This window comes from Rissa tridactyla, chromosome 17 (assembly GCF_028500815.1).
Source record: "Rissa tridactyla isolate bRisTri1 chromosome 17, bRisTri1.patW.cur.20221130, whole genome shotgun sequence".
Classification (NCBI taxonomy): Eukaryota; Metazoa; Chordata; class Aves; order Charadriiformes; family Laridae; genus Rissa; species Rissa tridactyla.
The window spans coordinates 5,534,284-5,561,703 of record NC_071482.1 but is presented as its reverse complement, the minus strand read 5'-3'; the positions used below and the strand labels follow the sequence as shown (position 1 = coordinate 5,561,703).

Sequence of the window (27,420 nt, the reverse complement as noted above, 5' to 3'; positions counted from 1 at the left end):
GAGATGAGTGCTTGGACTTGGTTCATGTGGCAAACAACCTTCTGGTTATGCGATGGGGGAAGATCTGGCTATGTGGTGGCTTTTGAGTATCTGTAAGAAGCTGTGTAGGGTCTTGCTAGGGAGCTGGTTTCTATCAGCAGATAGATGTCAGAGCAAGAGGCGCAGGTTACCTTCTTGTCTTGGCCACTTGTGACCTTGGATGGGGAAGCCTCTTCTTCTTCCAAAGGGGAAGGTCCACTCCCCGTCACCCTGGAACCTGCTGCGGCACTGCAAGGCTTGGGGATTCATCTCCAAAGGCTTGGGATGCCCTGTTCCTCCCATGCAGCGTTGTGTTGCCTGGACCATCTCTCTATTTTAATTCCAAGGGTTTGCTCGTTGTCTTCTTTCTGTCCATCTCTGCCCATCTGCCCGGAGAAGTATGAGCTTCGGTGTTGCCATGAAATTGCAATTAGGAGGGTGAGGGAGATCTGGTGTAGGAAGGTGACATGGTAACCTGCAGTTATTCTCAGACTACAAGTATACAGTGTGTAGAGAAATAGACTTGCTACAGGTAGACCTGGGTGGTCAACCACAGCCAGTGCCAGCGCAAGCTCCCCCTGTCTCCCCGTTGCAGCTCTGCGTTGCAGTGTCTTGCGCTACTGGAGAGCTCTGCCAGTGCCTTGAAAACCTGATGCTTGATCTTCTGCTCTTCCCTGGGTTGATTTCCCTGTGTTTTCCCTGCCAGTGCTCCTCATCCCTCTGTTTGGAGCTCCTCCTTGCCCCCTGCTCCTCCTGTCCCACTGTCTCCTGACCCACAGCATCCTTTAGTAGCCTTCGTTCCTCTCTGCAGTCCTGGCAGAGAGCGCTCACCCCTCGCCGTTACTGTTTAATACCTCAACTTCTAAGGAAAAGCCACTTTAGTGATAATTTCCCACTTGTAATAAGTTAAGTGCATCGCTTCCTTTAGAATACATTTTCAGTGCAGTTAAGCTCAGCAGTCCCTTGCCTGTGTGCTTAGTTAAACGCGCTCCTTTGCAGACCGTTGGGGTGGATGGCATCGCTTTATTCCTGGGCCATTAGTGTCAATTGCGCAAAGCAGAACCGGGATTTATTCAGGGGGCACAGCTCGTAATTGAGCGAGTTCAGCGCCGGGGATCGGCGCTAACTGCTGGGAGTGCAGCCTGGAGGAACTTCCCTGCGGGGCTGGAGGGGGAGAGCGGGAGCTGCGGGGGGGGCCAGAAGGATGGGGAGTTCATAGAATCACAGAATGGTTAGAGTTTGAAGGGAACTTAAAGACCACCTCGTCCCACCCCCTGCCCTGGGCAGGGACACCTCCCACCAGCCCAGGCTGCTCCAAGCCCCGTCCAACCTGGCCTTGAACCCCTCCAGGGATGGGGCAGCCACAGCTTCTCTGGGCACCCTGGGCCAGGGGCTCACCGCCCTCACAGCAAAGGATTTCTTCCCAATATCCCATCTAAGTCTCCCCTCTTTCAGTGTAAAACCCTTCCCCCTCGTCCCATGGCTCCCCTCCCTGCTCCAGAGTCCCTCCCCAGCTTTCCTGGACCCCCTTTAGGGACTGGAAGGGGCTGGAAGGTCTCCGGGGAGCCTTCTCTTCTCCAGGCTGAACCCCCCCAGCTCTCTCAGCCTGTCCTCCCAGCAGAGGGGCTCCAGCCCTCCCAGCATCTCCGGGGCCTCCTCCGGCCCCGCTCCACCAGCTCCGTGTCCTTCTGCTGTTGGTGGCCCCAGCGCTGGAGGCAGCACTGCAGGGGGGAGACCCTGCAGAATCCCCCCCTCGCCCTGCTGCCCACGCTGCTGGGGATGCAGCTCAGGCTGCGGGGGGCTTTCTGGGCTGTGAGCATTGGGGTGTCTTGAGTGGCTCAGCCTGGGGTTTGCAGGTGGTGAAGAAGCATTTTTCTAGGGAGAAGCGCATAGCAAGGAGAGATCTCACCAGGTTTTTGGAGGCAGAGAGAGGAGACTTCTCCACTCCTCCTTAGATGAGGAAACTTTATTTCACAAGGTTTAAACCGCTCTGTAACACTTGGGGGATGAGGATTAGGGTCATTACGGAGTTATTCTCTTCTTGTGGCGTTTCCACACCTGCTTTTGAAAGCCTCTTCCAGACAAGCTGGTCTGGGGTGATGCCTTGCAGGAGGGAGCACCCTTGCGTGGGTAACTCTGGAAGATGGCTGGGGAAGGGGTGACTTTTGCAGGGGGTTGTTTGCCTGCTGGCATCCAGAAGCCCCCCAAGCAATTACCTGGGCTGTGGGAACACATAAAAAAGGAGAAAATCAGGAGGAACACTGTGTCCCTGGAGCTCAGCGCAGCATCCCGGCACTGCAGGAGCTCCCTGGCGGGGTGACATTTCATTAGTAAACCGGCCGTGTCCCCGCACAGCTGCCTACAGGCGGTCGGGTGCTGGCGTCACCCCCCCCCTCCCCCTTCCCCAATGTCATTAGCACTTTTGGAGGGCACCCAAAGCAGATGTGGGGCAGGAGCACGCTGGGGTGCCGCTCCGGGGTCAGCCGCGGGGGTCGGGAGCCCAGGTTAGGGACACGTTTCCTCGACGCGCGGTCCCAGAGCGGCTGCTCTCATTGATGTGGTGTGGCACGCTCCGAGAGGGAAGACACTATAGAGGCGCGGAGCCCTGTTGTTAGCAGAGACAATGGGAGGATAAATAGAAAGGCTGGATGAGGCGAGCACGGGAGCAGGGGACTTGGAAAGGTGCTAGTGCGCTTGCTGCATTGCAGAGAGATAAAGACTTTTCCAGACGAGCCATCCCCGCCTGCTGCATCACGACCTGCCCGCTTCGCACCGGTGCCGGCCTGGGGGTCTCCGGGGACCGGTGGGATGTTGGGTGGATGTAGAGATGCTCGTGGGACTCCTGGCTGCTCCCTGCCCTGCCCCGCGCTCGGTCAGCGGGCTGTAAAGTGGGATCTCGGGCTCTTTTTGCAGCTCTCCTTTCCTCCCCGGTCCGGTTTCCTCCTGTTTCCTTGGCGTTTGCCAAGAAGCTCGGCTCGGGCGGCGTACTGGGAGTTGTTTGCAGCTCTGCGAATCCCGGGCAATGAACCAAGGCGGATCTTTTCGAGCCCGGTATATTATTATTAATGTAATTAGTGTGAATCATTTGCATATATAAACTTTCACTTGAGGAGGTCAGGTGCTTTGCAAACACGCGTTCACTCGCCCTCCCGGGCCGGGAGGTGCCAAATATCTTTAAAGCCTTGCAGAGGGCAGAAATGAAGGGCAGGGACTTGCAGGGAACTTGCTGCAGGTCGCAGCGTGAGCCAGTGGGAAAAGCAGGACCTCCCGGTCCAGAGCCCCGACTGCAACCACCGGGATAAAACTCTGGGCAGGGAAGAGAGGGGGAAGCACAAAGGGTTTTTATTTTCCACTCCCGAGCGCTGCTTTTGACCAGCTCAGCATGATTTCTGCAGAGGCACCGGGGCGGCGGCTGATCTGAGGGCACCTCCTCACCCCCGCAGCCTTTGGAGATGCTGAGGCTGCTGTGGGGGGAGCTGGAGGTGGACACCAGCCCCAGCGGGGTCCCCCCCTTTTCCTGCCGGATCCCGCTGCCGAGTTAATTGTTCTGTCAGCTCCTGCCTGGCCGGCGGCAAGCTCCTCGTGCAGGGAAGGGGTTTCTCAGCCCTGACAGCCATGCTGTGCTGTGAAGAAGTCCTCGAGCTGCGTCTTCACTTGGTGTCCCATCAGGGTGAGCTCAAGGGATGCCCTCCAGCTGAGTTTGCAGTTGAGGGTGAGGATGGTTGGGGTGGTCCTGGGGTGGAGGTGAGGACGGACATGCCAAGAACCCCACCACCATCAACCAGGCAGGCAAGCAGACCCCAGCGGGGATGAGCCTTGAGGCCCTGTTAGAGCCGCTTGGGTGAGCAGCTGGGGCTTTCAGCAGGCCAGGACCAAACCTATGGACCTTCTTAATCCCATATTCCGTCTTCCACCGTGTGGAGCCTGCATCCTGCACGGGTTTGTACATCCAGCCAAGTCATCCAAGCTTGAGATGGGTGTCATAGAATCATAGAATGGTTTGGGGTTGGAAGGGACCTTAAAGATCGTCTGGTTCCAACCCCCTGCCGTGCACACTTGTAGCATGTGGAGGGGTCAGCAGATGGGGTTACTGCAGGAGGTGCACATGCCGCGCGCCGATGAGCACGTGTGCTCTTCGTACGTGCTGCATGTGTCGCATGCGCACAACACCCGCCGAAAATGGGTATTTTCGTCGGGCTGGTGCTTGGCGTGTAGGGTAGCGTTGCGTGTGGGTGCGGATGTGAGCAGACGGTGCTGCAGTGAGTGTGTGCGAGCGTACGCAGTCTGTATCTGCACGGAAGGGGAGCAGATGCTGTAAATCCTGCTGAAGAAGGGCTGGACTGGGAGGAATTGCTAGTGCGTGACTTAACCCAAAACAGCGAAGCGTATTGAGAGGGAAACCAGACTGGGTTGTGCCAACGAGGGTTTTGGCTTAATATTTATTAGTAAAAAAGCTTCCAGACCAGTTTTTCCATGATAGCCCCACCTCAGGATGTCCATGGTGTGTGCATCCCAGCCTTACGGGGTTATGGGCAGCACGTGTCCCACGGAGCGTGGGTCAATCTGATCCCTTCGCTTAGGAACTGATGGCGAAACTTCTGTTGCCACCGGCGCATAAACATCATAGGAGAGCCTATGAGAGCTGTGGGACTGAGCCTGAGTAGGATTGAGTTGTTCACAGCCCAGCCTTTAATTAATCCTAATAAATAACAATAAAATGTGATAATCACAGAAATAAATCTGAGATGTGAAGCTCCTGCCTCCGGCGGCGGTCTAGTTGAGTCGATCATTTATAGCGCGGCTGATGGCGCGGAGGCTGGAAGATGCTGCCTGGGACATGAGATGCTGGGGACGAGGCAGGGCCAGAGCAGCTTGTCCCCTTGCCCAGCCTCAATGGGCTGCTTTTGCGCCCAGTTTTCAAGTAAACCCCAAGCTAGTTCCTCCAAACTGATTTCCAAAACACTGCCAGTGTGGAAGGGATTGCTTCAAAATCCAGAGGTTGTCTGGGAATTGTTGAGTTAGACTGGGAAGAAAAGGAAGAGACATCTAGGGATGCTTGATGGTGGGTCGGTGCTGTGGTGCCAACGCGTGTGAAAATCCCTTGGGTGTCCTGGATTTGGGAAGGGGGTTTCTCTAGGGCTGGCATGCAGTGAAAATTAGGTGACAGTGGAAGGAGAAGCGAACCCAGGGGGGCGTCGAGTGCCAGGGGGGGTCAGCTTGGTCGGGGCCCCAAGCTGGGCCACCAAGTTTGCTGGGACGAGCCAGGTTTCGCACCGTCCCTGCCTCCCCGCCATGGAGCTTGTACCCTGATAATTGCAATGAAAGCGGCAACCAGGTTGGTAATTTTGCTGAGCGCTTTTCAGTTCTAATTAACATTATTCATTTCTTGTGTGTCCTGCTGGGTTGAGACAATCTGTGCTCTCCAGCCCAGCCCTCTGGAACACCAGCGATCTGCATAAGAGGCAACAAAGAAGTGTTGTGCCAATTACTACACTTCAGTAATTAAAAACCTCCTTCCCCCCACTGCTGGGCCACCTCCTCTCCCGTCATCTTCTGTGTGCAAACTCGCGAAAGCGAAGAGAGAGATTCAGGAGGGCATGTCACTGCCGGCTTGTGCCATCTGTGTCTGCGCCCAAGGTGCGGGGAGGTGCCGGGGGCCGCGTGAGGCACGGGTGGGATCAGTGGTCAGGGCGCTCGGCTTTGGCACCCTGTTGTGTGTTTATTTGTTCCTGATCCCCGATTGCAGCGGCAGTTTGGCCGTGGGCTCTTCGGGAGCGGTTCTGTGTCTGCAAACAGCCCACTCCCCGCTGTTTTGTCCCCGCCCAGGGCTTTGTTGGCGTTTTCAGCCTTGTTCATCTTGGTGCTTGCGTTACCTAAGGTGGCAGAGACCTGATGGTGATGCTTTCCCTCTCCCCATTTCCACCTTCAGCTGCTGGGTGGGCTGTCGGCTGCACCCATGGGTCCCTTGTGTGGGGTGCAGGCATGAGGACTTTGGCTGGACAAGGTCAACCCCTCTGGCCATGGGGATGCTGGCTGGTTTGGGGGAGGGCAGCCAGTCCTAATGGACCAGTTTGCTTGTAGAGGATGTTTGTAGAGCAAAGCCAAGAAGCTTTGGCCACAGAGATGCTAACGGGGGTGGAAAGGGCACTCCCAGGCTGCGCCTGTATCCCCTTTGCACCCGCCGTGCATCATTCCCCATGGAGCGTAGGACAAGGGCAGGAGCAGGCCGGGTGGGAGAGGTGGGGAAGATGTATTCACGCAGCTCTCAGCTTTGGGCCGTGCATGCCATTGTCTTAGAATGCCCAAACTCCATCGCTCGTGGTCATTTTGAGGTGCCCTCAGTGGCAGCAGGGGGTCTGGTGCGGTGTGAAGAGCTACCAAACCGTCGCTGCCTACCCCCAGGATGATGCAGCAGTGGTGTGTTAGCAGCGTTTCCACCTCCCGGAGGAAAAACCCTGGGGCTTGGGACTCTGGCTTTAGAGGGAAAGCAGCAGCAGAGAGAGGGGGCAGTATCATCTCCTCCTTGTGCTGACAGTCGGCAGTTTTTCATCTTCCTGCAGTGGAAGGCCTTGCCTTCTGAGCAGGAATATAACAAGGATTAAGGATCTTGAGAGAGAAAATTACCTCATCTCTGCTTAATTATTTTTACATCTTCTTTTTGGAGGCAAGCGCCATTTTCCGGCACCCCCGGGACTTCTCTCTCCCCTCCCTCCCTGGCACATCGTGGGGTGCGAGGGAGGGCGAGAACCTCCAGCGAGGCGGAGGAGGCATCTCGGGGCTTTGCACTTCGCCAGGAGTGGGGTGGGAAGCGGGGAGGCTGTAGGCTCGGCGGTGGCTTTGCTCTTCTCCACCTGTGCTTTGGAGCCTGGCATCCCGGCCAAAGCCAAAGGCTTTCTGCTTGGCTGCCCATGTGCCAGAAAGGAGGGCTTCCCATCCCTGCGTCGGGAGAGAGGAGCTGCTGGGGGAGGGGAAGGGGAGCAGATGGAGGGGCTGGAAGAGCATCGGGTCGCCGCGGTGAGCCTCGGCCACGGGGACCCCGACTGGCGGTTGTGCGAGGAGGAACGCGGTGGTTGGAAGGAGCTCGGGTAGGAGCGTGACCCGCCATCCCCTAAATAGCACACCATATCCAAAGGTCAAAGTTTGCCTTTCCCAGGAGCTGTTTCTGCACTTTTATTACATATATATGAATTTTGGCTCGGGAGCTTTAAGAGGCAGGGAAGAAAATAAAATAACAACTTGAAGCCTGCCGATCCCAGGGACAGAGAAGCATGTCTAGGTGATAAGAAGAGATTGTGACCGGGTGCTGTGAAGGGCGAAAGCACTTATTTCACTGTTGCCTCATGCGTTACCTGAGCCCCGTTGCTTTTCAAAAGCACTTAAATGCCCATATGATAGAGGGAATGCTTGGATTACACACTGTCTGGCTCCATTATTATCCAGGGATCTCCAAGCTGATGCATTTCACAAAAAAACTGGCGTGGAGGAGGAGAGAGGAAATATATATTTTTAGTTCAGCCTGCTTACGGGTCCTCAGGGATAATCCCCGGAGAAGGGACCGGTCCGAGAAATTCAAGCCATGTCTGGCTTCTTATCACCCGGTCCTTCTCCGTGATACGGCTTTGGCAGCGAGGGTGGACACCCCTGTGTTTGTGCAGAAGTGCTGCTCGCCGCAACCGCCGGAGCCTATTTCATGGCACGGCGATGGGCAGGCCAGGGCCAAGCGCCAAATACCCCACCCGCATTTTCTTCAAACCCCATAGGTCTAAGCTACTGGCAGAGTCGAGGTCCAGAGTAAAAACTAAAACCATCCTCTGGGAAGAAATCTCAAGTTTTGTTCAACTTGAGCAACTCAACTTTTAGGTTTTTGCTCAAGTTGTAATGCAGCTGAGAGCAAGAGCCAAGTTCTTGGTGTTCAGCCCAGGCTGAATCTATTGCCTTTTTTTATGTGGATAATAAAAATCTGCTCACATTTAATTTATTATTATCGTAATATCATTATGGAACAGCAGTAAAATTGTTTTAATTTATCGGATGTTTTTCACACCAGAGAAGGGAGGATGCCGCAGTAGCTTGGGTACTTGCCTAGCAAATCAACAGGGGTGCCCTGGGCTGCGAGACTACCCGTCTCGCCTTGGGCACATCGTCTCATGGGGATCCCTCATCCCTAAACCTCCAAATGTTGTGTGTTGAGGCTGAGTGGGTTATTTAGGGTTCTTTTCTAATGAACTGGGGCCAAAGGCATACCTCCAAAAAGAGGTTAGATGGGACGAGAGAGCATGTCCCCAGGTGGGTACCTGTGTCTTCGCTGGCATCGGTAGTGGACATGGGAAGGGCAGGAGCGCACCAGCGAGGAGACAGACGGACAGAGAGAGGCGGTAGATGGCTGCATCAATCTCAGCGAGGACCTGAGCTGTCTTGCTTTTATTATTACTACTTACTCGGTGGCTCTGCCCAAGAAAAAAAATCCCTAAAGCGTCAGGATAAGTCCCTGACAGAAGGCATGCTGCAGAAACATTCATCCTTGCCGTTAATTCCCCTGCTGCCGCGGTCCGGCATGTATAGCCCATTAAGCCCCTTGCATTCGTTGAGGTTACCCTGTGCGAGACCTCCCAGGGGCTGACGTGCTTCTGTTTCGGTGCCTCCGAAGTTAATTTGCATCCCGGCCACTGCACAAGTAATGAAGTAGATTGGGGAGAATATAAACAGTGGATCTGAGGCTGAGTGGTTTTATGTAGGGACATTATCCTCCGTCGCCGGCATCCAGCGAAGCGCGGCAAAGTCCTAACGGCTCTGTAATCCCAAACTTGCTCGGAGAGAAGCGGGGTTTTAGCTGGTTTGGGGGGCTGTGGGTTTTCTGCAAGCTAGGGAAGGGCTTGGGCAGCAGGCCCTGTGGTCCTTCACCTGTCTAGAGACGATTCATGGAAAAGGAGGGTTCAAACCTGGCTTGGGGACCTGGGGACGGAGGGTGACAGGGCTGGCAGGGACCTTCGGGAGGAGCAAGACTGGCCCCTGCTAACGTGGACGGGAAAATGATCTCCTTCGGGAGCAAAGTCTTTTCTAGATTTGCACCGTGTTGTCTGATGGGGGCTAGGTGTCTTCATGAGGCTGGATATAGAAGTTTTCTACCTCCAAAACGTTGCTCAAGAAGTGAGATGGGGTGAGGGGCAGTAAGTGAGGGAGACGCAGCGATGCAGATGATGGGTAGAGAAGGAAGAGCTGACGGAGGGGACAAATGGTAGGAAGCTCAAGGTTTCTCTTTAGAGGTGTGTCAGAGCCGGCTTTCTCCAGCGATAAATTTCCCCCGCTCCTTTGTGAAGTAGAGCGAGCTGCTTTCCCAGCTCTGCTTTGCATTTCTTTGCCTGGCTGCAGGGATACGAAGGTCTGCGGAGAGAATGACAAGTGATGGGTTTGGGCAGGAGGAAGCAACCTGCATCCTCCCCCCAAAAAAACAAGTGTGGTTTGGACTCGGGATGGAGGTTTTGGTTCTGGTTCTCTCTGTGTTTGCAAAGGAGCAACTGGGAATGGAGGGGTGAAAGGACTGGTGCTGGGGTGGCTCTCACCTCTCTACATCTGAAATCGTTGTGAAGCTCTTGGGCAAATCCCTGGAGCCACCGCTTTAGATGGATGTCGGTGCCCTGAGTGCCATGCGTAAAGTGCTGACATTGTCCTCTTTTGGACACTGAAAGCACTTGGTCTCTGAAACTGCTGCTGGCAGCAAAGCTAAAAATAGTGCCAGGAGGGGCTGGGGAAGGCGGGACAGGGAGTCCAAGAGCAGTGCGCTGATGGGTCACCTCTCTGCTTCTCCCCAGGTGCTCCGTGGATAACCGAGTCACCCGAGTGGCCTGGCTGAACCGCAGCAGCATCCTCTATGCCGGCAATGACAAGTGGTGCTTGGACCCTCGGGTGGTGCTCCTGGCCAACACCAAAACCCAGTACAGTATCCAGATCCAAGACGTGGACGTGTACGATGAGGGCCCCTACACCTGCTCTGTGCAGACAGACAATCACCCCAAGACATCGCGTGTCCATCTCATCGTGCAAGGTAAGAAGAAGGGAATTCGTAGAGGGGGTTGGGCTTGGTGCTTTGATTTCTGTTCATCGCTCTTGCCCTGATGTCTTCTCCTCCTACTGCCGCTACGTTGAGCGTCTAAGACAACTGGGTGCAAGCGTTGGGGCTGATCCATGAGCTTGGAGAATCCCAGTGAAGCTGGGCAATGCATTTATCCAACTTTCCTGGAGTAGTCATGGGGCTGTGATACGGGCAGCGCTGCCTCCCGCAGTAGTCACTAGCAAACCTGTGTTTGTTGTTGTTGTATTTTGAGGGCTTTTCTTGTTTTCCATGCTGGAGGCAACGCTTGAAGTAAAACTTGCGTTGGGGGAGAAAAGAGAGCTGGCAGATTTGTGTACTTTGCGGGGGTGTGTGTATGCCTAGCAACAATATGTGTTTGTGTGTTGAAACTCCGTACTTCTGTGAAGAGGAGGAGGAGGAAGGCCGGCATGGGGTGCTAGAGCGCTTGCGGTGGCCAAGCGCGCCTCACCAAGGCTGTGCCATCCATGGGGTGCGTGCGTGCGCTCTTCAGCAAGCATGCAAGCACACACGGGCCCTCAGAGGGGATGTACAAGCGTGGCCACGCGTGATGGTCAAGCAGATGGACGTTCATGCAAGATATCTCCTGCATCCCTCCTGCAGGACGTGCGCTGGGCACGGGGGAGCCTGCATGGTGTGACATACGGCGCCCACTGCGCTCTTAGGGAAGCAGCCTCGGGGAAGATTAATGGAAAATTTCTAATCCCTTCCTAGCAACCTTTTTTTTCCTCCTTCTTCTTCTGTGATTTGGCCAGGAGCCCTCTTAGCATGACATACCAGCTCGAGTATTGGAATCTCGTCTCGGGCTAATTTTCGAATGCTGATGGGGGTATTGATTTGGAAACAAGCTGGGTTAAAAAGGCATTGGTCTTGTACACACAGTCGGGTTGAGCTAATCCGCCGTCGATATGCCAGGCCTGAGCATTATCGACAGCCTAATGAATAGAAGGAGGGGGAAAAACCCAAACCCAGGGCCTTTATTTTCTCCCCCCTCCCCCCTTTTCCGTTTTCTTTTTCCTCTTCAAGCAATCAAGCAAACTAAACAGAGCGGACTTTCTCCATCTCCATTAACCGCGGAGAAAAAGCAGATGCGTTGCCAGCCCGGGTCCTCGCTGTTTATCTTGCCATCTGTTATTACCTGCCTGAGTTTCTTAAGCCAAAGTCGATCCACCCGCAAGTTCTCGAAGTCGCTATCGGGCGCTGGGGGGGATGCAGGACAATTTCTAGCTGTTCTCTTCTGATTCCCGTTTCCTGACCTAAATTTCCCGTATCACCAGACATCTGGCTCTATCCCTTCCGTGTCTTGCTGTATCATTAGGAAGAGATGTTTGGGTGCTGGAGGGAAAAGGCGGCGTCTTAACTCCTTGCAGAGGAACAGTTAGGTACTGGAGGATTCAGTGATGTGCTCGGTCCTATAACGAGGTGAATATCCTCATGGCTGCCAATGGAAATACCGGCTTTCAGGAGCTGGGTCCCTAATTTCAAGGGTTCACCCTGCCCTTTTTTCGAGTGAGAGGTGACGAGGGCCTAATGCGCAACAACGCACCGGAGCAGGACATGAAAGTGAATATCGTGTCCAATTAGAGGGAGGCCTGCCTTAATGACCCCCATTAAAATTTGGCTGGGGTGCTGCCAGGATTAACTCTCCTGCCTTGGAAAATGAGCCCCATAAATATGCAAGATGGTATAATCTTGTCCTAAAAGGCGTCCAGCTTGCGGGAAGCGGCGCTTACCCTTCCCTCCCAGGAAAGCAGGGTATCCGAGCGCCAGATTTCAGGGATATGCCAAGTTCTGCACGTGGCTGTGGGGTCTCTTGCCCCTTCCCGCAGCCTGATAAGAAGGGAGAAGCGGTGAGAAGAGATGGAAAAGGGGGGAAAACCCCTTTTAAACAGGGTTAGTCCAGGTGCAGCCAGAAAGAGGGTTGCTCTAAGCAGGTCCTGACTTTCCCCAGGAAAAAGGGCCTGGGGGCACAGCTCCAGAGGCAGGAGCACTCCAGCCTCTCCAGATGCAATTAAATTGTGCCCTCGGGTAGGATGCGCTCTCCAAAGGGACTCCAAAGTGGGAGCAAGGAGCTCTTCCCCTTCCAGCCGAGATTCCAGCAGCCTGCTGCTCCCCGCCCCGGCAGGCGAGACGGGTGCCTATCGGCCAAGGGTCCAAACGCCTTCAGCCCACACCGTGCATCCCTCCCTCCTCCTCCTCCCCGAGTTTAGGGGATATCGTTGGGAAAACGCCATGGATGGAGGGAGTGAGGAGCTCGGTGTCTGCCGAGGGCGTCTGGAGCAAGCGGTGCCGTGGGGGGAAAAGAGCAAAAAATAGAAGAGGGGTAGGGATGGGAGAAGGAGCTGCCTTTAGGGCATGAGGGTTGGGGATGGTCCCCCCGCAAGGGAGCGGGAGAGAATGAGCTAGAAAGCAGCAGGAACCAAGGATGTCCAGGCTGCAGCGGGGGAAGTGCTGCACATTTATTTCTAGGTTGACTGTATTGATGGCTGAGATCCCAAAATAGGTGGGTAGAAGGCACCTCAAGAGCTAATTTAGCCCGTCCCCCTGCAAAGAGGCAGGGAGATCGCTGGCAAACACATGTGAAAGCTATTCTTGAAAATCTTTAACAAAGCAGGTTCTTCGGTCTCCCTAGACGCTCTATTCTATTGCCTCACTACCTTTATAATTAGAAAATGTATAGCTAATATCTAACTTAAACCTTCTTTGTTGCAAATGGAGTGGAGTTTTTCTCAGCCTATCCCCAGCGGACGCGGGGAACAATTGATCAGTGTCCTCTTTGTGACAACCTTTAGCTTTCGGGAAGGTTGTTATCGCGTTGCCCCTTCGCCACCTTCTTTCTGAAACGATGCGAGCCCCCTTTCTCCCAGCTCTCCTCGTCGGTCAGGCTTTTCAGAAAGGCTTGTCAGTCTTGAAATCCCGCCACAAAAGGCAAAAGGTGATTGCTGCCGCTCCAGGAATAGCAGGTCGGTGGAATGTCTCCTTCCTTCTGTGCTAATACGGGACAAATGAGCCCAGGAACGAGACAACAGCCCCTTGGCATTGAATGCGTCGAAGTTCAGACCTTCTATTTCGGGCACTGCTCTAAACGGGGTCAGGGCTCAGCGTTGGCGATGCCAAGTGGATGTGAGCCAACATCATGGCTGCAGACGGTCCGAGGAGGTTCTTTGCACTTGGATCTCCCCGGGAAAGAAGCTCCCAGACCAAAAATGAGCAGCTCGGGGAGCGCCCATGTCTCTGGAAAGTGGTCCCTGCCCGTCCCACTCCCTCAGCCCTCGTTTCTTCTTAGGAGGAGGTGTCCTTAGACCAGTACAGGGAAGCGGCGCGTCCCATGTTTGCAGGAATTTGGGAAGAGCGAGGTGTTTCGGGGGTGAAGATCCCAAAAGGGAAGACCCACTTGCAGTAGGCGCGCTCTAAACTTGGAGGGAGGCAGAAACCCGGAGCAAGAAAGAGGACTTTGGCTCCATCGACCTCCGAGGAGCGATGCTTTCCCTTCCTCTCCTCTTTTCTCCTGTATCCCGCTCTGCTTTCCTTAGCAAGTCCCGCTTCTTCCCCCTGCGGCAGCATCTCGGGCTCAGCCTTCCCCTTCTCCCGGCTCCTGGCAGGACACTTCAGCTATTTAAGCTCTTCTCCGGGTTCCTGGCTTTAAAAAGAGAGAGGGGAAGGGAGGAGGACGGGGGTCTGGAAAGCTCTTATTTGTATTGATAATAAGCCGTCTCCAATGCGCGCCTGCAAAACACTCCCACCGCCTTGTAAGATGCATTAAGGAGAGTTGGCCTTATCTCGGTGCGGGGAAATGGACTTGGGGAAGGAGGCAGGGAGCCTGCCGGAGTTTAATCTCACTTAGGCACACAAATTTGCATGATAGAAAATGGGGGAGTTTTAGCGCTTTAGAAAGAAAGAAAGAAAGAAGTTTAAAAAAAAGAAATTTTTTTTTTTTTTTTTGAAAAAGGCAGGCAACTGGGGGATATTAGCGCTTTCCCGCTTCTTTATCAGTTTCCCTGGCCCTATCTGGCTTTTTCTGTTGTCACTGGAGCAACTAATCACCCCTCCCCTTTTGTTTGGTGTAAATGAGTTTTCCCACTCTTTCCCCGGCCCGGGTTAATCTGCAAATCCCTGCCTTTGTTTGGGAGTTAATTACCTGCTCGCAGGAGTCGGGGGGCTGCGGGCGCAGGTGACAGGGGGCTGTCCCGGTGGCAGGGTAAGGGGGGGGGACAGACATGAGGTGTTGGTGGCACCGGGGCCGCCCCGGGAATGTCGCTGCCAAGGTGTGCACCGGCGAGATAAAGCCGCCGGTGGGGGCTGCGGCACCTGAGCCGGCTTTGTTTCAAGCGCCCAACTCTGCCCAATTAATTTCCCTTTGATGCCATTAAGCCCCTTGGACTCGTGGGAGAATAAGGATAACTTTTTCGCGGCCGCTTTTCTGCCTTGCGCCGGGGAAACGCCTGCCCTGATGAGGAAGGATCAGTCCCCGCCGTCATCATCACTCTCATCCAAGGGCCTCAAAGTGTTTTGCTGGGAAATCGGAGTAGATGGGAATTCATGGCTTGGTTTTTTTTGTGGGTTTTTTTTTTACCGGAGATGCTCAGAGCCTTCCTGCCCAGCAGCTTTGGCACCGCTGCCAGAGCCGGGAGGGCTGAGATTGTCCTCTCCATCGCCAAAGCCACCGGTGCTGGGGGTGAGGAGGTCCCAGAGGGACCCCAGAGGGATGTGCCCAGGGCTGTTGGTAACTCAGTGAGGGTGCGTAGACGTTGGCCATGGGCTGGAGTTTCACACTAGGTAGGATGCTTCCCAGCAGAAACTACAGGAGCTGCTCCTGGCACGGGTTTTTCTGGTGTGTCCACACCTTTTTCCCCCAAAAGAGCCACTATCCCTTCTGGAAGGAAAAGCAGGTTTAGGTAATGCCTCCTAAAAGGCATGTGGAGAGATGGGAGGCTCGTCCCCCTTCCTGGAGGAGTAAAAGAGCGGGAGGGATGGGGAGGCGAACAGTGCTGGAGCGTGCTAACCGCCGTCCTCGTTAGATGCGGTGGGGAGGGGAAGGCGTCCTCCCGGCTCGCCTGGCACCCCGGCGATGCCAGACCCAGGGGAGGATGCATCCTGTTCCCGGGGAGCAAGAATTGGCAGGAGAAGGGAGCGAGGGGAAGGAAGAGCCGGTGATTCATAGGACACACAGACCGTTTTCGCTTCCGTCGTGTTTTTCTTTTCTGTGTACGCCGAGGCGGCGGCGAATTTCTCTGGTTTCCCACACGCTAATGCTGTAATCTGGTGTGTTGTGGGGTTCCCCTAAGAATCATAGAATCACAGAATGGTTCGGGTTGGAAGGGACCTTAAAGATCATCTAATTTCAACCCTCCTGCCATGGGCAGGGACACCTCCCACTAGGACAACACGAAGAACAACACGTAGAACAACAACACGAGCCCCTTGCGGTCCCCACCGGCTGCCCCGTCCCCTGCTGCTGGGACAGCACAGCGATGCCAGCACAGCTGGGGCCATTTCCACCTCCGACGCCCCCGTGGCTCAGCTATTTCCCTCCTCCCCGTCCGCTTTTGTGGGCTTTTGTGCATGGCGAGCTCGGTGTTAACTCTCTTTGCTGCTCCCTCGGAGATGCTCAGAGCGGCAGAGGTCGCCCTCTGATCATCGCCCCTCTTGTGGAAAACGAGAGCCTGCTCCTTTTTGAGCCTTTCTGAGCCTGCGAGCTCCCGGCGGCCCCCTTCACCCCTTTATCTCCAAAGGTTGCCCGCCTCACCCGGAGCCATTCAACAGCGGCTCCATTAATCCCTTCTGCAGAGCCTCAGCAGCTCTCCAAGCTGGAGAGAGGACTCGAGAGGTCTCAAACCCCGCACAGCGGTTCCCCCCCACCTTCCCCCAGGGCTCAGCCAGCCGGAGGGGTGGCACAGCAGCATCCCTGTGCCACCGGGATGCACGCCGAGCATCTCCCCGCCTCCCCGTAGGGTTCCCGAAGTCCCCCGCGTTCGGCGTGATAAAGCCGGTGGTGGTTTAATGAGGTCACTGCAGCTTAATGTTACTGCAGTCATCTCTTTTGTTTTACTACATTAAAATATTTGTGGTGGAACGTTTGGACCGCTGTAATGCGATAGCGCTACCTTAATGTTACTGTTACCATGGTGACGCTAATGGCGGCTCAATAACATTATTGCAATTTAATCTTACGACAATAAAATTAAGGGTAGAACCGCGAGACCTCAACAATGTAATGTTACTACAGTAACAGCATTGTTATCGTAATCGCAGGAGCAGAGTCAACTCGTTGTAGGGTAATATTGGTACCGGCGCTTTGTTGTTACTATAGTAACGCGGAGCATCCGCCGAACGTCGCGGCAGGGGATGGACGGGAGGCGATGTCGGTGGTGCGCCGGTACTACAGCTACCCCGGGGGTTGTCAGCACGGGAAGGTCACGCCCGGTATAAAGTCACCTTATTTGCCTAATTCCACAATTGCGGTGTTTATATCGGGGGCCTTTCCTCTTCTCCCTCCGTTCCCGGAGCTCTTCGGAGCGGGTCTGTTGTTTTAGCGTCAGTAACTCTGCAGGGAAGGATTTAAAGCGCTGCCTCCATCTAGTTCCAGATCCTTCTGCCGGGGCGTTTTATAGCATGTGGCTGTTATGGAGCGATAACGTTTTATATTTCTATGTCATCTTTCATCGTGAAGGATCCCAGCACAAGCTACAAATTATTGCCGTGCTGCAGGGCCAGGCAGGGAACCCGGCTGCGTGCGAGAGGAGGGGTTTGCATCCAAGGGCACCGGAGCTCGCTTTGCCCCCCCGGAGAGATACCTACCTGTGCAAACGAGAGCCTCCTTTGCTTTGGGGGTGTATCTTGAATCCCCAAACTTTGCGAGATGGGGTCTTGGTGCATCTTGACCATGCGGCATCTGCCTGGATGGGCACGGGGAAACCCTCTCCCTGCCCCTGTCCTAGCTGGGATCGCAGCTTGTATCAGGGCTGGAAAGGCTGGTGGGGTAGGGAGACAAGGAGGACTGCTGCTGCAGAAGGCATTTTATATTGCAATGCAGGGGATTTATTATTGCAATGCAGGGAATTATTGTTGTTGTTGTTATTATTGTTGTTGTTGTGGCGTTGCAGGGGATGCTCTGCATCTCAGCATCGGCCATCAGCGTTCCGTGCGTGGGAGGGATGGTGTCAGGTATGGCTCAAGGAAGCGGCGTCCTGGCTGCGGGATTGAGCATCTCGGAGCATCTCTTCCTCGCTCCTTCATCCCGGTTTCATGCCCCCCTCCCCCAGTATGCCACATGCTGCGAGGCCCCGCGTTCGCCTTGGCACGGAGCAGCAGGTGACATCTGGGTGCCATGGGCTCGCTGCAGTTTTCTCCGGCCTCCAGGGGAGGGAGGCAGAGCTGCCGAGCTGTCCCCAGCATCCTGCCCGCATCCTTGCCGCATCCCTCGTCCAGCCTGGTCCCAGCACGCCCAGGGCTGCGCTCTTGCCGTGCCGCCGCGCCTGCCAGCCCCGTTCGGTGCCCCGCTTGCTCTCTTGCACCCTTAATCTACCTACACCATCATCTTCTCCTTGGCAGGCAGGGGTTTTTCCTCCGCTTTGAGCCCCCGTGCTCCCTCCCGGCTTGTCAGGAGATCTCCATCCCTTGACAGCTCGTCTCGCTGCCTTTGAAACTGGAATTCGGGTGCGCTGCTGCCCGTTTCGCAAGCCCAGCCTCCAGCCCTAGCGCAAATCTGGGCCTGTTCAGCGAGGCAGCTGCTGGGCTCCCCTCCTGCGTCAGCATTTGATCTCTCTCCATGGGTATTTGGACTCTGACCACCGTAATTCCTTGTTTGTCCTTCAATAAAAAGACCCGCGAGCCCCCTTGACACCGGAGCTGGAATGGGTGGGACCTGGGGCGCCCTGCGTTGCCAGCTCGCCGTGGCAATCTGGTGCCGCATCCCTCCTGCCAAACCGGCTCCTCCGGGAGTTACATGTTTGAAAACACGAGCAGCGGCTCATCTCCCATTCAGTGTTTTTTCTCCATCATTTGCTTTATTAAATATTGATTTTTTTTTTCCTGTTGCATTATTAAACCTTAAGTCCCGAGCATAAATTCAGAGTTGATACTTTAATCTGGCTCTTCTTTTTTTGGCCTTTGGAGCTGATTTTTTCCGGAGGCAAGTCCAGAAGCAAAAGCCTGTTGCAGAGGCTCGGGGTGTCCGGAGAGCGGGGGGGCTCTGCCCAAGGGACTTTGGTCGTTTGATGCAGCCTTTGCCATCGAAGGTGGCATCCAGGGGGATCCTGGCTGGCAGTCCCGCACAGGTGAAAGGAGGTTGGGGAGGCATCAGCCAAATTTTTCAGGGTAATTTGTGTGTTTTTGGCTGGGGGAAGGATGTAGCTCTGTCTTTTTGGTTTTTTGATAGCAGTCTGAAAGGGGAGGTGAGTCCGGAGCCAGTGCGTGGGCAGAGCGGCAACGGAGCATCTCTCCCCGTGCCCCGCTCCGTTTGCTCCCCGGGGTTTTTGCTGCTTTGTTCTGCCAAAATTTCCATGCTCGGGAGCCCTGCTCTCTGCCGGGGAAGGAAGGCGCAGATGGCGATGGCTTGTCCTAAAAGCATCTCCTAAAACACAGCTCCCGGGCGATGCTGTACAAAGCTGTGCGTTTCTCCCTTCCAAATCCCCGGCGAAACCAGGAACTGGCCTCGGCCAAAACCCCAGGCAAAGCCAGAGGGATGCGGGTGGCAGCATTGCCAACAGCGCCAGGCTCGAGAAAGCCACCGGTCGGCTGGGACCGGTGAGAGTGGCCACCGGCACGTCCTCGATGGCCAAGGTGGGTCGCGCTGACCCACACCGGCTGGTCCCCACTTGCCTCCCCTTCCCTATCGGAGAGCTGCATGCGGCCGGCTGCTGCCAAAGCCCTGTGCTGCCAGCAACCAGGTGTCGGAACATGTTTCCGGAGCCAAGATAACTCGGCGGCCAAAAGGGAGGAGGGGAAAGCAGTGTGGCAAGCGCTGGCAGGTTTAGGAGGATTTAAAAAAAAAAAAAAAAAAAAAAAAAAAAAGGGGGGGGGAGGAAAAAAAATTAAAAAAAAAAGCAGAGGGAGGCTTGCAAACGGTTTTTGGATCCAAACGGGGCATGCTGGGAGGCATGAAACCGGTGCCTGGCAGCCGGCGCGCTGAGCAGTGATTTAAAACCAGGCTCCCAGCGGCAGGGAAAGAGGCAGAGGGGGAAGCAGATGTGAACACAATGCTGGAGATAAAGGAGAGGCCAAGGGAACAGCTGCCGAAGAGCCAGCCCGGCCTTGCCGCCTCCCGCGGCAGGCACCGAGTGTGGGAAAAACTCCAGCAAATGTCCCCAAGCTTGAGGACGGGGGTCGCTGACCAATGAAGGGGAGGACCAGGCGGAAAATGTGACGTTTTCTGGGCTGGTTTTTCTCGGGTTTTGAAGGAGAGGTCGAGGCTTGGAGAAAGGGGAGCTGCGTTGAAACGTGGGGAGAGTTGCGATCTGGTTTTGCCCTTCTTCTCCTGCCTGTTCTGGCACTGCAGTGGAAGAGAGAGAGATTTAGCAAAGGAGGAAGAAAAGGAGGGAAGCGGAGAACAAAAAGGCAAGGGCCTTTGGAAAAGAGGTGGATATGTGGTCCTTCAGAAAAGAAATACGGTCTTGAAAGATTTCTGGTTCGGGTTTTCTGGGTCTGGCTGGTTGTCTGTTTGAGAAGCTGGTGGTGTGGGACAGCACTGAGTCCCCTCTGTCCTGTCCCTTGGAGACGAGGTGGCTTTGTTCATTAGTCCAGGGTCACATCCATGGAAGAGCCCGGCCCCCCAGGGCGCAGGCAGGAGGACAGGGAGCTCTCATTGCTCTAGGTGGACCCGCACGCTCATTTTTCGTGTCTGGGTTGGTGGTCCCATCTAGCCAGCAGTCGAGATGCCCAGATGGTTTCAGCTCTGGGTTCCTCCTCTTTCCTCCAGTGGCGTCTGGTGTGAGACTGGGGCAAGGCGGTGAAGGGCACGGACCCCGTCCTGGCTTGCTGTCCTACGTGAGATGAGACCGACAGGTCTCAATCCACTCCCCGGCATTGCCAAAACCTCCCCATCCCCGAGGCCTCGCAGCGGAGGGGGTCCCTGATTCGTACCCTGGACCAGCCTCCAGCCGAGGGGTCGACAGAGATGTCTCCTCCACCGTTTGCCCTCCTTGTAATCCCTCCTTCTCGCAGCCAGCCCGAGAGCTTCAGCCTTTGATCCTCCTCCTCTTTTGCAAACACTTCTCCCCGCTCGTCGAATTAAATCTCTCTCGCCCTGTTTTCCTTCCCTATCTTTTCTTTTTGGCCGAGTCTATCTGAAATTTTTTTTTTTCTCTCCTCTTTTTTTTTTTTTTTTTCTTCGCTCCTTCAGCAGCAGGGCTATATAATTGATGGCCTCGGCAAGCTTTGCGAGCTGAACGTTAAACCCTTCCTGCCTTGGCTCCGACCGGAGTTCATTACTTTTTGAAAAGCTTTGTTGTCTGTTTGTGCTCAGATGATTGTTGTTGTGGAGGGGAGGATATTGTCAGCAGAGAGAGAGGAGGAGGGGCTGGATTTGGCCGGGACTGCTTTGTAATCAAATCCCACTCTCTTTAGCAAATTTTTCCAGTGGAGAAAGGCCTCTTTTTAGCAAAATTGAAATACCCTCCCGTAGGCAGGAGCGCGAAACGCAGGGCCCTAATTAACGTGCGGCGAAAGGTTGTCTCGCTCTTGGGGGCGGTAGGGAAACGCAACTTGCCTGCGAGAGCGGTGCTCAGCCCCGGGCTTCGTGCTCGGGGCTCTTGGTGAACCTCTCGTGGTCGTCCCTCCCAAACTTCTGTATCCCGGGAGCTGCCCCGGGAAGGGTGAGCCCCGCTCAGCACTGGCAGGGTCCCTCCACCGCCGTCGATTCCTTATTCTGGTGCTGGGGGTCAGCGGGTGGACCTTTTTTTTGCACGATGCAGATGGCGTTTCTGCATCTTTCGGTCTGTTCTGGCAAGACGAAGCGGAAGGGCTTTCTCTGGTTTGCGCTGCCGCCGATGCTTCTCCTGGCTCCCCCGGCTACCGCCGTGGTTTTTCAGCACTTAAAACACAGCAAGGCTGAGGTTGATTACAAGGATTGGAGATGCAGTGACACTTCCCTGCCAACAAGTAATTGATTTATTAAAGACATTACAATACATTCATGGTTGAGCGTAAGAGTTTCCTTTGAACTCGCTCGAAAATCCGAAGGGATTGTGCCTGTTTGCAAGTACCGCCGGCAGAATAAATCTGCGCTCCCCCATCGCCTTCCCTCCCCCCCCGCCCTCCCCGTCCCTGCGCCGCCGCAATTTCATTTCCCTTTGACTGGCGCGAGTAAATATCACAGCTCGACAACTCCCGTCCAGTGACCGGTGTGATCCAATTTAATAGCATTTAAAAATTCAAAGTGATTGTTAGCCAAATGGAAATGTAAGATTTCATACCCAGCCTGCCTTGGGGAGGAAAGGAAGAATGAGGGGAGGGTGCGGGGGATGTAGACAAATGGACTAGATAAAAAATAATGGAAAGTAACTTAATTAAAGAGGCTCGAGCCAAGTTAAAAACAGTAATGATTTTGAATCGGGGAACCGCAGGTTTTAAAAATGAAAGGGAAAGAGGAAAGAAAGGAAAGGAAAATGGGGATAAAGAGCCTCCAAAATGATTAAATGGGAGGAGAGGGAGGCATAGGAAGGAAGGGGTAAAAATAGTCCTTCCGTGAAAAGCAGGAGCACATGGGGAATAGACGGCGCTGTTGATGAGGCCGGGCATTAGAAAGACAAATAGGGATATTAAAGGATGCTCTGGGGGGAGAGAATTCCCTGCGGCTTTCCTGGAGGCGGGAGGGTGGCCGAGAAGAAGGCTCGAGGGCTTCGTTTAGGAGAAATGGGAAATGTAGGAGCAGTCCTGATGGAAAAGGAGAACAGCCCCCGCGTACTCCCGGCACGCTGATATCCCTACCTCCCGGTAGTGTCGCTCCCTTCTTTTCCTTTCCCTTTCCTTTTAACCCCGTCAAACACAGCCTGTTTGGGTTGAGGTTTGGTAATGAAATTTTGATTGCCCCTCTGCGCACGCGGATGTCCTGCTGTGCTCTCTTACAGCCTGGTGGCTAATTTTTAACCGCGGTACTCTCAGATCGTGCGTTCCCTTGGAAATACCTTGGCCTGGCAGCCTTTTCCGTGGCTTCACGAAAAGCCAGGTGCTGATGGAGCATCCATCCGAATGGCCGCTTTTGGGCCGTGTGCTCTTCAGGCCTCATTTTTCCACCCGTAAAGCGGGGATAATAACGCTCCCTTATCTCAGGAGGTGTTTGGACGATGGGGTTATTGATGCCCGCCCTGCTGGCAGAACCCGAGGAAGCGGAGGCGGCGATGTACATGGGTACGGAGAGATGCCAGGCACCTGCGGGAAAGCCTGGTCCTCGGGGACCATGAGCCAGGGAGGTGGATTAAGGCAGCAGAGACCAACCCTACCCTCCACCCTTGCTGAACTTGGCGAGCTGAACCTTGCAGAATGCTCTTTTAAGGGTGTTTTAAGGCGGTGGAAAGTTGATGTGCATCGTCACATGGATTCTGGCTTGTTGGTGTTTGCTCTCCTGCTTGTTTCTGGCCAAGCCATGGCTTGATCCCTTGGGTTTGGGGCAGTTGGCGTGTTGGGTCAAGGTGGATGCTAACGAAGTGCCTTGGGCAGGGGCCAGAAGAAGGATGAGCGAGGATGGAGCTTGGAAAGGAGAACCTGCAAGAGCAGGACTATGCAAAGAAATGACTAAGGGAAGGAAGGAGTAGACTGGGGCAGCTTTGGGAAGGTGGGTCTTCCTCTGCTGGAGCGATGGATGGGTTCGCAAGTGTTCCCATGGGGACAGGAGGAGCAGCAGCAGCATCTGGAGGCATAATCACCTAAATCACCTCACCTTTGGTTCATCTGCCATCACCATGGCAGGGGGGTTGGAACTAGGTGATCTTTAAGGTCCAACCTGAATGGTCCAACCTGAACCATTCTATGATTCATTCTATGATTCTATTTTGAACTGCTGGGCCTTGCCGACCTCCCGCTTTATAAGCAGACGAACAAAGGGTCTGGTCATAAGGAGCAGCCTCCAGACCACCTAATCAGAGAATGATAGGGCCGTGCTCTCTGCTTGATCCGTTAATTTTTCACCAGAGTCAAAGGCGATCACGGGAAGAAGCCCAAGCAGAAGCAAAGGCTCTGGCTGGAGTATTGGGAGGCACCTGCAAGGGCTGGAGCTCGGGGAAAAATGGGAGAAAAGGGGTTGTTTGGGGACAAGAGGTGATGGCAACAGCATGTGTGGTGTTAAGGATTTTATTTTTTCATCCGACCTTGCTCCCTGTGCCAGTAAGGCACATCCACCCCTCGCTCCCCATCGCATCCCTCCCCTAAGCTGGCTGCCGGCGCGGTGCCCGGAGGGAGTTTGCAGGCGGGGATATCCCGGAGGGCTGCGGATGCAGCTTGCATCCATCTGCTTTCTCCTTTTTCACGTGTTCATGGAGAGCCCCGTGAGGCAAAGGCTGTATTTTTGTGTCTCGGTGGTACAGCACCGAGTGCAGTGGGGTCCGAGGATGTAAAACATGGAATCATGGAATGGTTTAGGTTGGAGTCGGGGAGCTTGGGAGGAGGTGATGGATGTAAGTAGCTGGATAAATAGAGGCAGAAAGGACAGAGATAGAAGATACAAATAGACTTCAGTTGCAATTCAGTCAAAACTTGGGGCTCTCACTCAGTTCCACATTAATGCCAGGAATCTTGATGGTTTTTGAAGTAAAACCATCAAGGCGCCCGGCATCCAACGCAGCGTTTCAGGAAGTGCCGCTCATCCTCCCGCTTTCCCTGGGCACGGGCTGCGCGGCTCCTCGAATTAGATTAGCGTCAGTGTGGAAAGTGTAATCATAAACACTTACTTTGTGCTCGAGTCGGGGGAGAGAGGGAGCACGAGTGCCAGAGCGCGGAGATAAGAACAAATATGCAAGAGCATAGTGTGTTTTTAATGGAAGGGAGATTTATTTCTCTCTGTGTCTTTTTAAGCCTCTAGATAGATCATAAAAAAACCCAACCCAACCCACACGCAACCTGTCTGCCTGAAATAGCCGAAATGTAATTTAAAGAGCATCATTATAACTAATACTTCACTTCAGAGACACCTGCCCTATATTCATTGGAGATGCGGGCTGCATTAGAGCATCTGATTTATCTCCGGAAGGGACGTTGGAGCTCCTTTGTTCCCGCAGGTCCCTTTTGTCGAGCGAAGTGGCTCGGGGCCGGTTCGTCATGCCTGGCCCTCCGCACGATGCTCGCTCCTCGTGGGCAGGGAGCTGGGGGTGGGGGGTGGGACACGGGGAGAGCCCCCCACTCTCCGGGAGCGGGACCTGTGTGGCAGACGTAGGGCACGGCCTCTTGCCCCTTGGCTGGTTTTGGGGGAGAGGAGCTGAGGTTTCATGCCGAGTTTAGCAGGACAAAGTGCGATGGTGGACCAGAGGAGGAATATTGTGTAAACTTGCTGCTAGTTGGTACGGGAGACTCCAGGTTGACTGGGATGTGATATTTGGCAGGCACATCCACTCGGGATGCACACCCTAAACTAGATCCGTGCATCTCGGCGTACGTGAGCCCTATAGACACATAGGACACAGGACCGTCCCTATGCAGAAATGTCCCCACCTACAGTTCCTGTGACCATAGGCTCAGGTTATCTTATCACTTTAAGTGCCTTGTCTTTTTAATAAGCCTGCAAAGAGAGAAATACTTGTCATTTTGTTGATAAAGAGAAATGACACCCAAAGAGACCAAGTGTTTTGCCCAGGATCGCTCTGGCAGAGCAGGGAGAGGTGCAGGCATCACGCCATCCTTCTCTGCAGCTTCATGACGTGCAGCAAGGAGGCTTTTCCGACATTAAAAAAAATTCTGCAAATCGTGATTTTTCTCCCAGGACATGACCTGGTGGAGGAGGGGATCCAGTAGTGTCATGCATCCCTTAGGAGATGGCGGTGTAGGGGCTGGTTTCAGAAAGCTCCGAGATCCGGGGTGGCTTTCTTCTGCTGGGGAACAGCTATCGAGGGCGCGGGAGTGTGGGGACGAGCAGGAGGAGAGACGGGGAGAGGAGAGCTATTGTCAAATCCCTAGCTCGCCCTTTCTGATCTGAAGTTCACTTGTAATATTTTTCTCGACTCGGGTTGCTAATGCGTTTTGTTCTCCAGAGTGCGCGTGGCCCGACTTCCCGCGCAGCCTTTAATTAGTTTCTGGATGATGACATCTCCGCTGAGAATCATCTCGTCGTGTCCCTCCGATCTCGGGGGGAGATAAAGGAATCTAATAAAGACATTCAGCATTTCTAGGTGATGGGTTTGACAAGCTTTGTATTAACAAGAAGTCGTGTTCAAACTTTGTCGGGCGCCCTCGGCACGCTGGGGCTCGTCCCCACGCGGGTCTTTTCCCAGCAGGTCTGGTGCAGCCTCCAGCGGTGCCTTGGTGGGATGAGAAGAGGCAGAGATGGGGACCCTGCGTCCGCGAGCAGGGTGAGACAGAGTCACCATCGGTTTGATGGTCACCGTGGAGACAGCTGTGGGAGAGGTGCCTTGAGGAGAGGTGTCAATAATGCTGGAAAGATGATGCAGGCGTCTTAAGATTTCGAGATCCTTCAATTTTCTGCTTTTTTGGAGGCATTGCTTGACTTGCAGGGGGAATCCCAGGTGGCTCGGGGTGCCAAAACTGGAAACTAGATCCTTTCTCCGCGCGGCGTGCATGGAGCTGAAAATGAGATCAGCCTAGACAGGGAGCCGAACCGCCCGACAGTCCTTGTTTGTCTGTGTTTCTTCACAGTTAGCAATGCAAAGTCTTTACTTTTTTGTCTTCCTTATTTTCCTTTTTTTCATTCAGTAGAGTCATTTTAGAGAAGGCAACGCTGTCCAAAGCAGTGCCGCGACTTCCTCGGGGCATCGTAACGTGAAAGTAGAACTGGGGTCTCCCAAACCTGAATGATGGATTCTGCCCGCTCTATAAAGCTGATTATTAGTAGCCATGCTAAGCAAACTCTGAGCATTCCCCCACAGGTGTGGGGCTTGGTGTCGGGTGTTTCTTCCTTTTTACGGTAGGAAAGAAGATGTAGATCCCTACAGAGCCTTGAAAGCAGGGGATCAAATCCAGGCAGGCAGCGACAGTCTGGATCCAGGTTGATGACCTGGACCCATCCAAAAGTCAGGAAGAAGTCCTTGCGCTGGAGGCCCGACTCTCCTTTTGTGCCGTGTTTATTCCGGTGTATCCCTTGTTGCCTGCAGTAGGAGCATGGCTGATTTATGCTGTCGTAAGTGGAATCAGATTGAGCTCCCTTTTGGCACTTGGCTATAAAGTTTGTCTGCAGAAACCCTGCTGCTTATGCGGTGAGTTATACCCACGTTCACAAATACTTTACTAATGAATGATTGGAAACGTCTTGTTTCCCCCCCTCCTCTTCTGAATTATTGTGATGCCGTGCCGTATAACCTGCTGCAGAGACGGGCATAAAAAATTTCGTGTCCTCCAAGCTCGGGAGAGCTTTGCTGCAACCGGAGCCGTTACCTACTTGGGAAATCATTTAGACACATCTCGGTGCCGTATGACACATCTCATTACGCCTTGCTTTAAAATGAGCAATTGCCATTAGTTATTTATTAATAGCTTATTAAGGTCGTTACGTATGTCCTCTTCGTTTCCAGGCTGCTTTCTTCACGTCTTTGGCTGCTGCCAGGTTGGCGCAGAGGGGGCTCGGTCCCGAACACGTCACACTGGTGGGGAAGGCGGCAGAAATTGGGCAAACCCAGGGCAGGATCGGCACCTGTAATTGCGCGGTTTTTGTATACAAGCCTGTATGACCGAGCAGTGTAGCTGGGAGAAGGCACTAAGGCTGTGTTTGCCCTTCCTCGCACCCCGCGGACTTCTTCAGTACAGCTCCTGAGCTGCGTTGGTATGATGGAAGGATGCTCTCTGCTTTTCTCTTAATTATGATTGTGTTACAGCAGCACAACCTGATTTAGAAGCCCATTATAACACACCTGTAGTTGAAGGCGCGGGCGTCTCCATCTGCTCTCTGCCTTCCTTTAAAAGGCAGGAAGGTTTTGAACACAAAAGAGGGAGAAGGCAGAATGGAGACGCCTGGCTCTGCGGAGCACCATACCTTCTCCCGACCCGGTGGTTGCTGCCAGAGGAGAGGAAAATGCTCTGGTTACAGCGTGGAGGAGTGGGATGGGAGCCCGATGTGGGGGGTCTCTGCCTTGTGCCCGGTCCCGGCTGGCTTTTTGGGACCCCTCATTGCTGGCAGGGGAGCGTGGGCTCGCTCTGACTCGTAGCATCGCCATGAGCAGCAC

At 54.3% G+C, this 27,420-nt stretch overlaps 1 protein-coding gene across 4 annotated transcripts in view; it reads left to right on the top strand.

Annotated features, from left to right (window-relative positions):
• Positions 1-27,420, top strand: part of LOC128918595 (protein CEPU-1) — a 363,129-nt gene that overhangs the window by 302,771 nt on the left and 32,938 nt on the right. For all 4 annotated transcript variants that reach the window (XM_054223010.1, XM_054223011.1, XM_054223009.1 and 1 more), the window contains one exon: positions 9,828-10,060. In XM_054223010.1, coding sequence (XP_054078985.1) covers positions 9,828-10,060 — 233 coding nt within the window. The remainder of the gene's footprint in view (positions 1-9,827; positions 10,061-27,420) is intronic.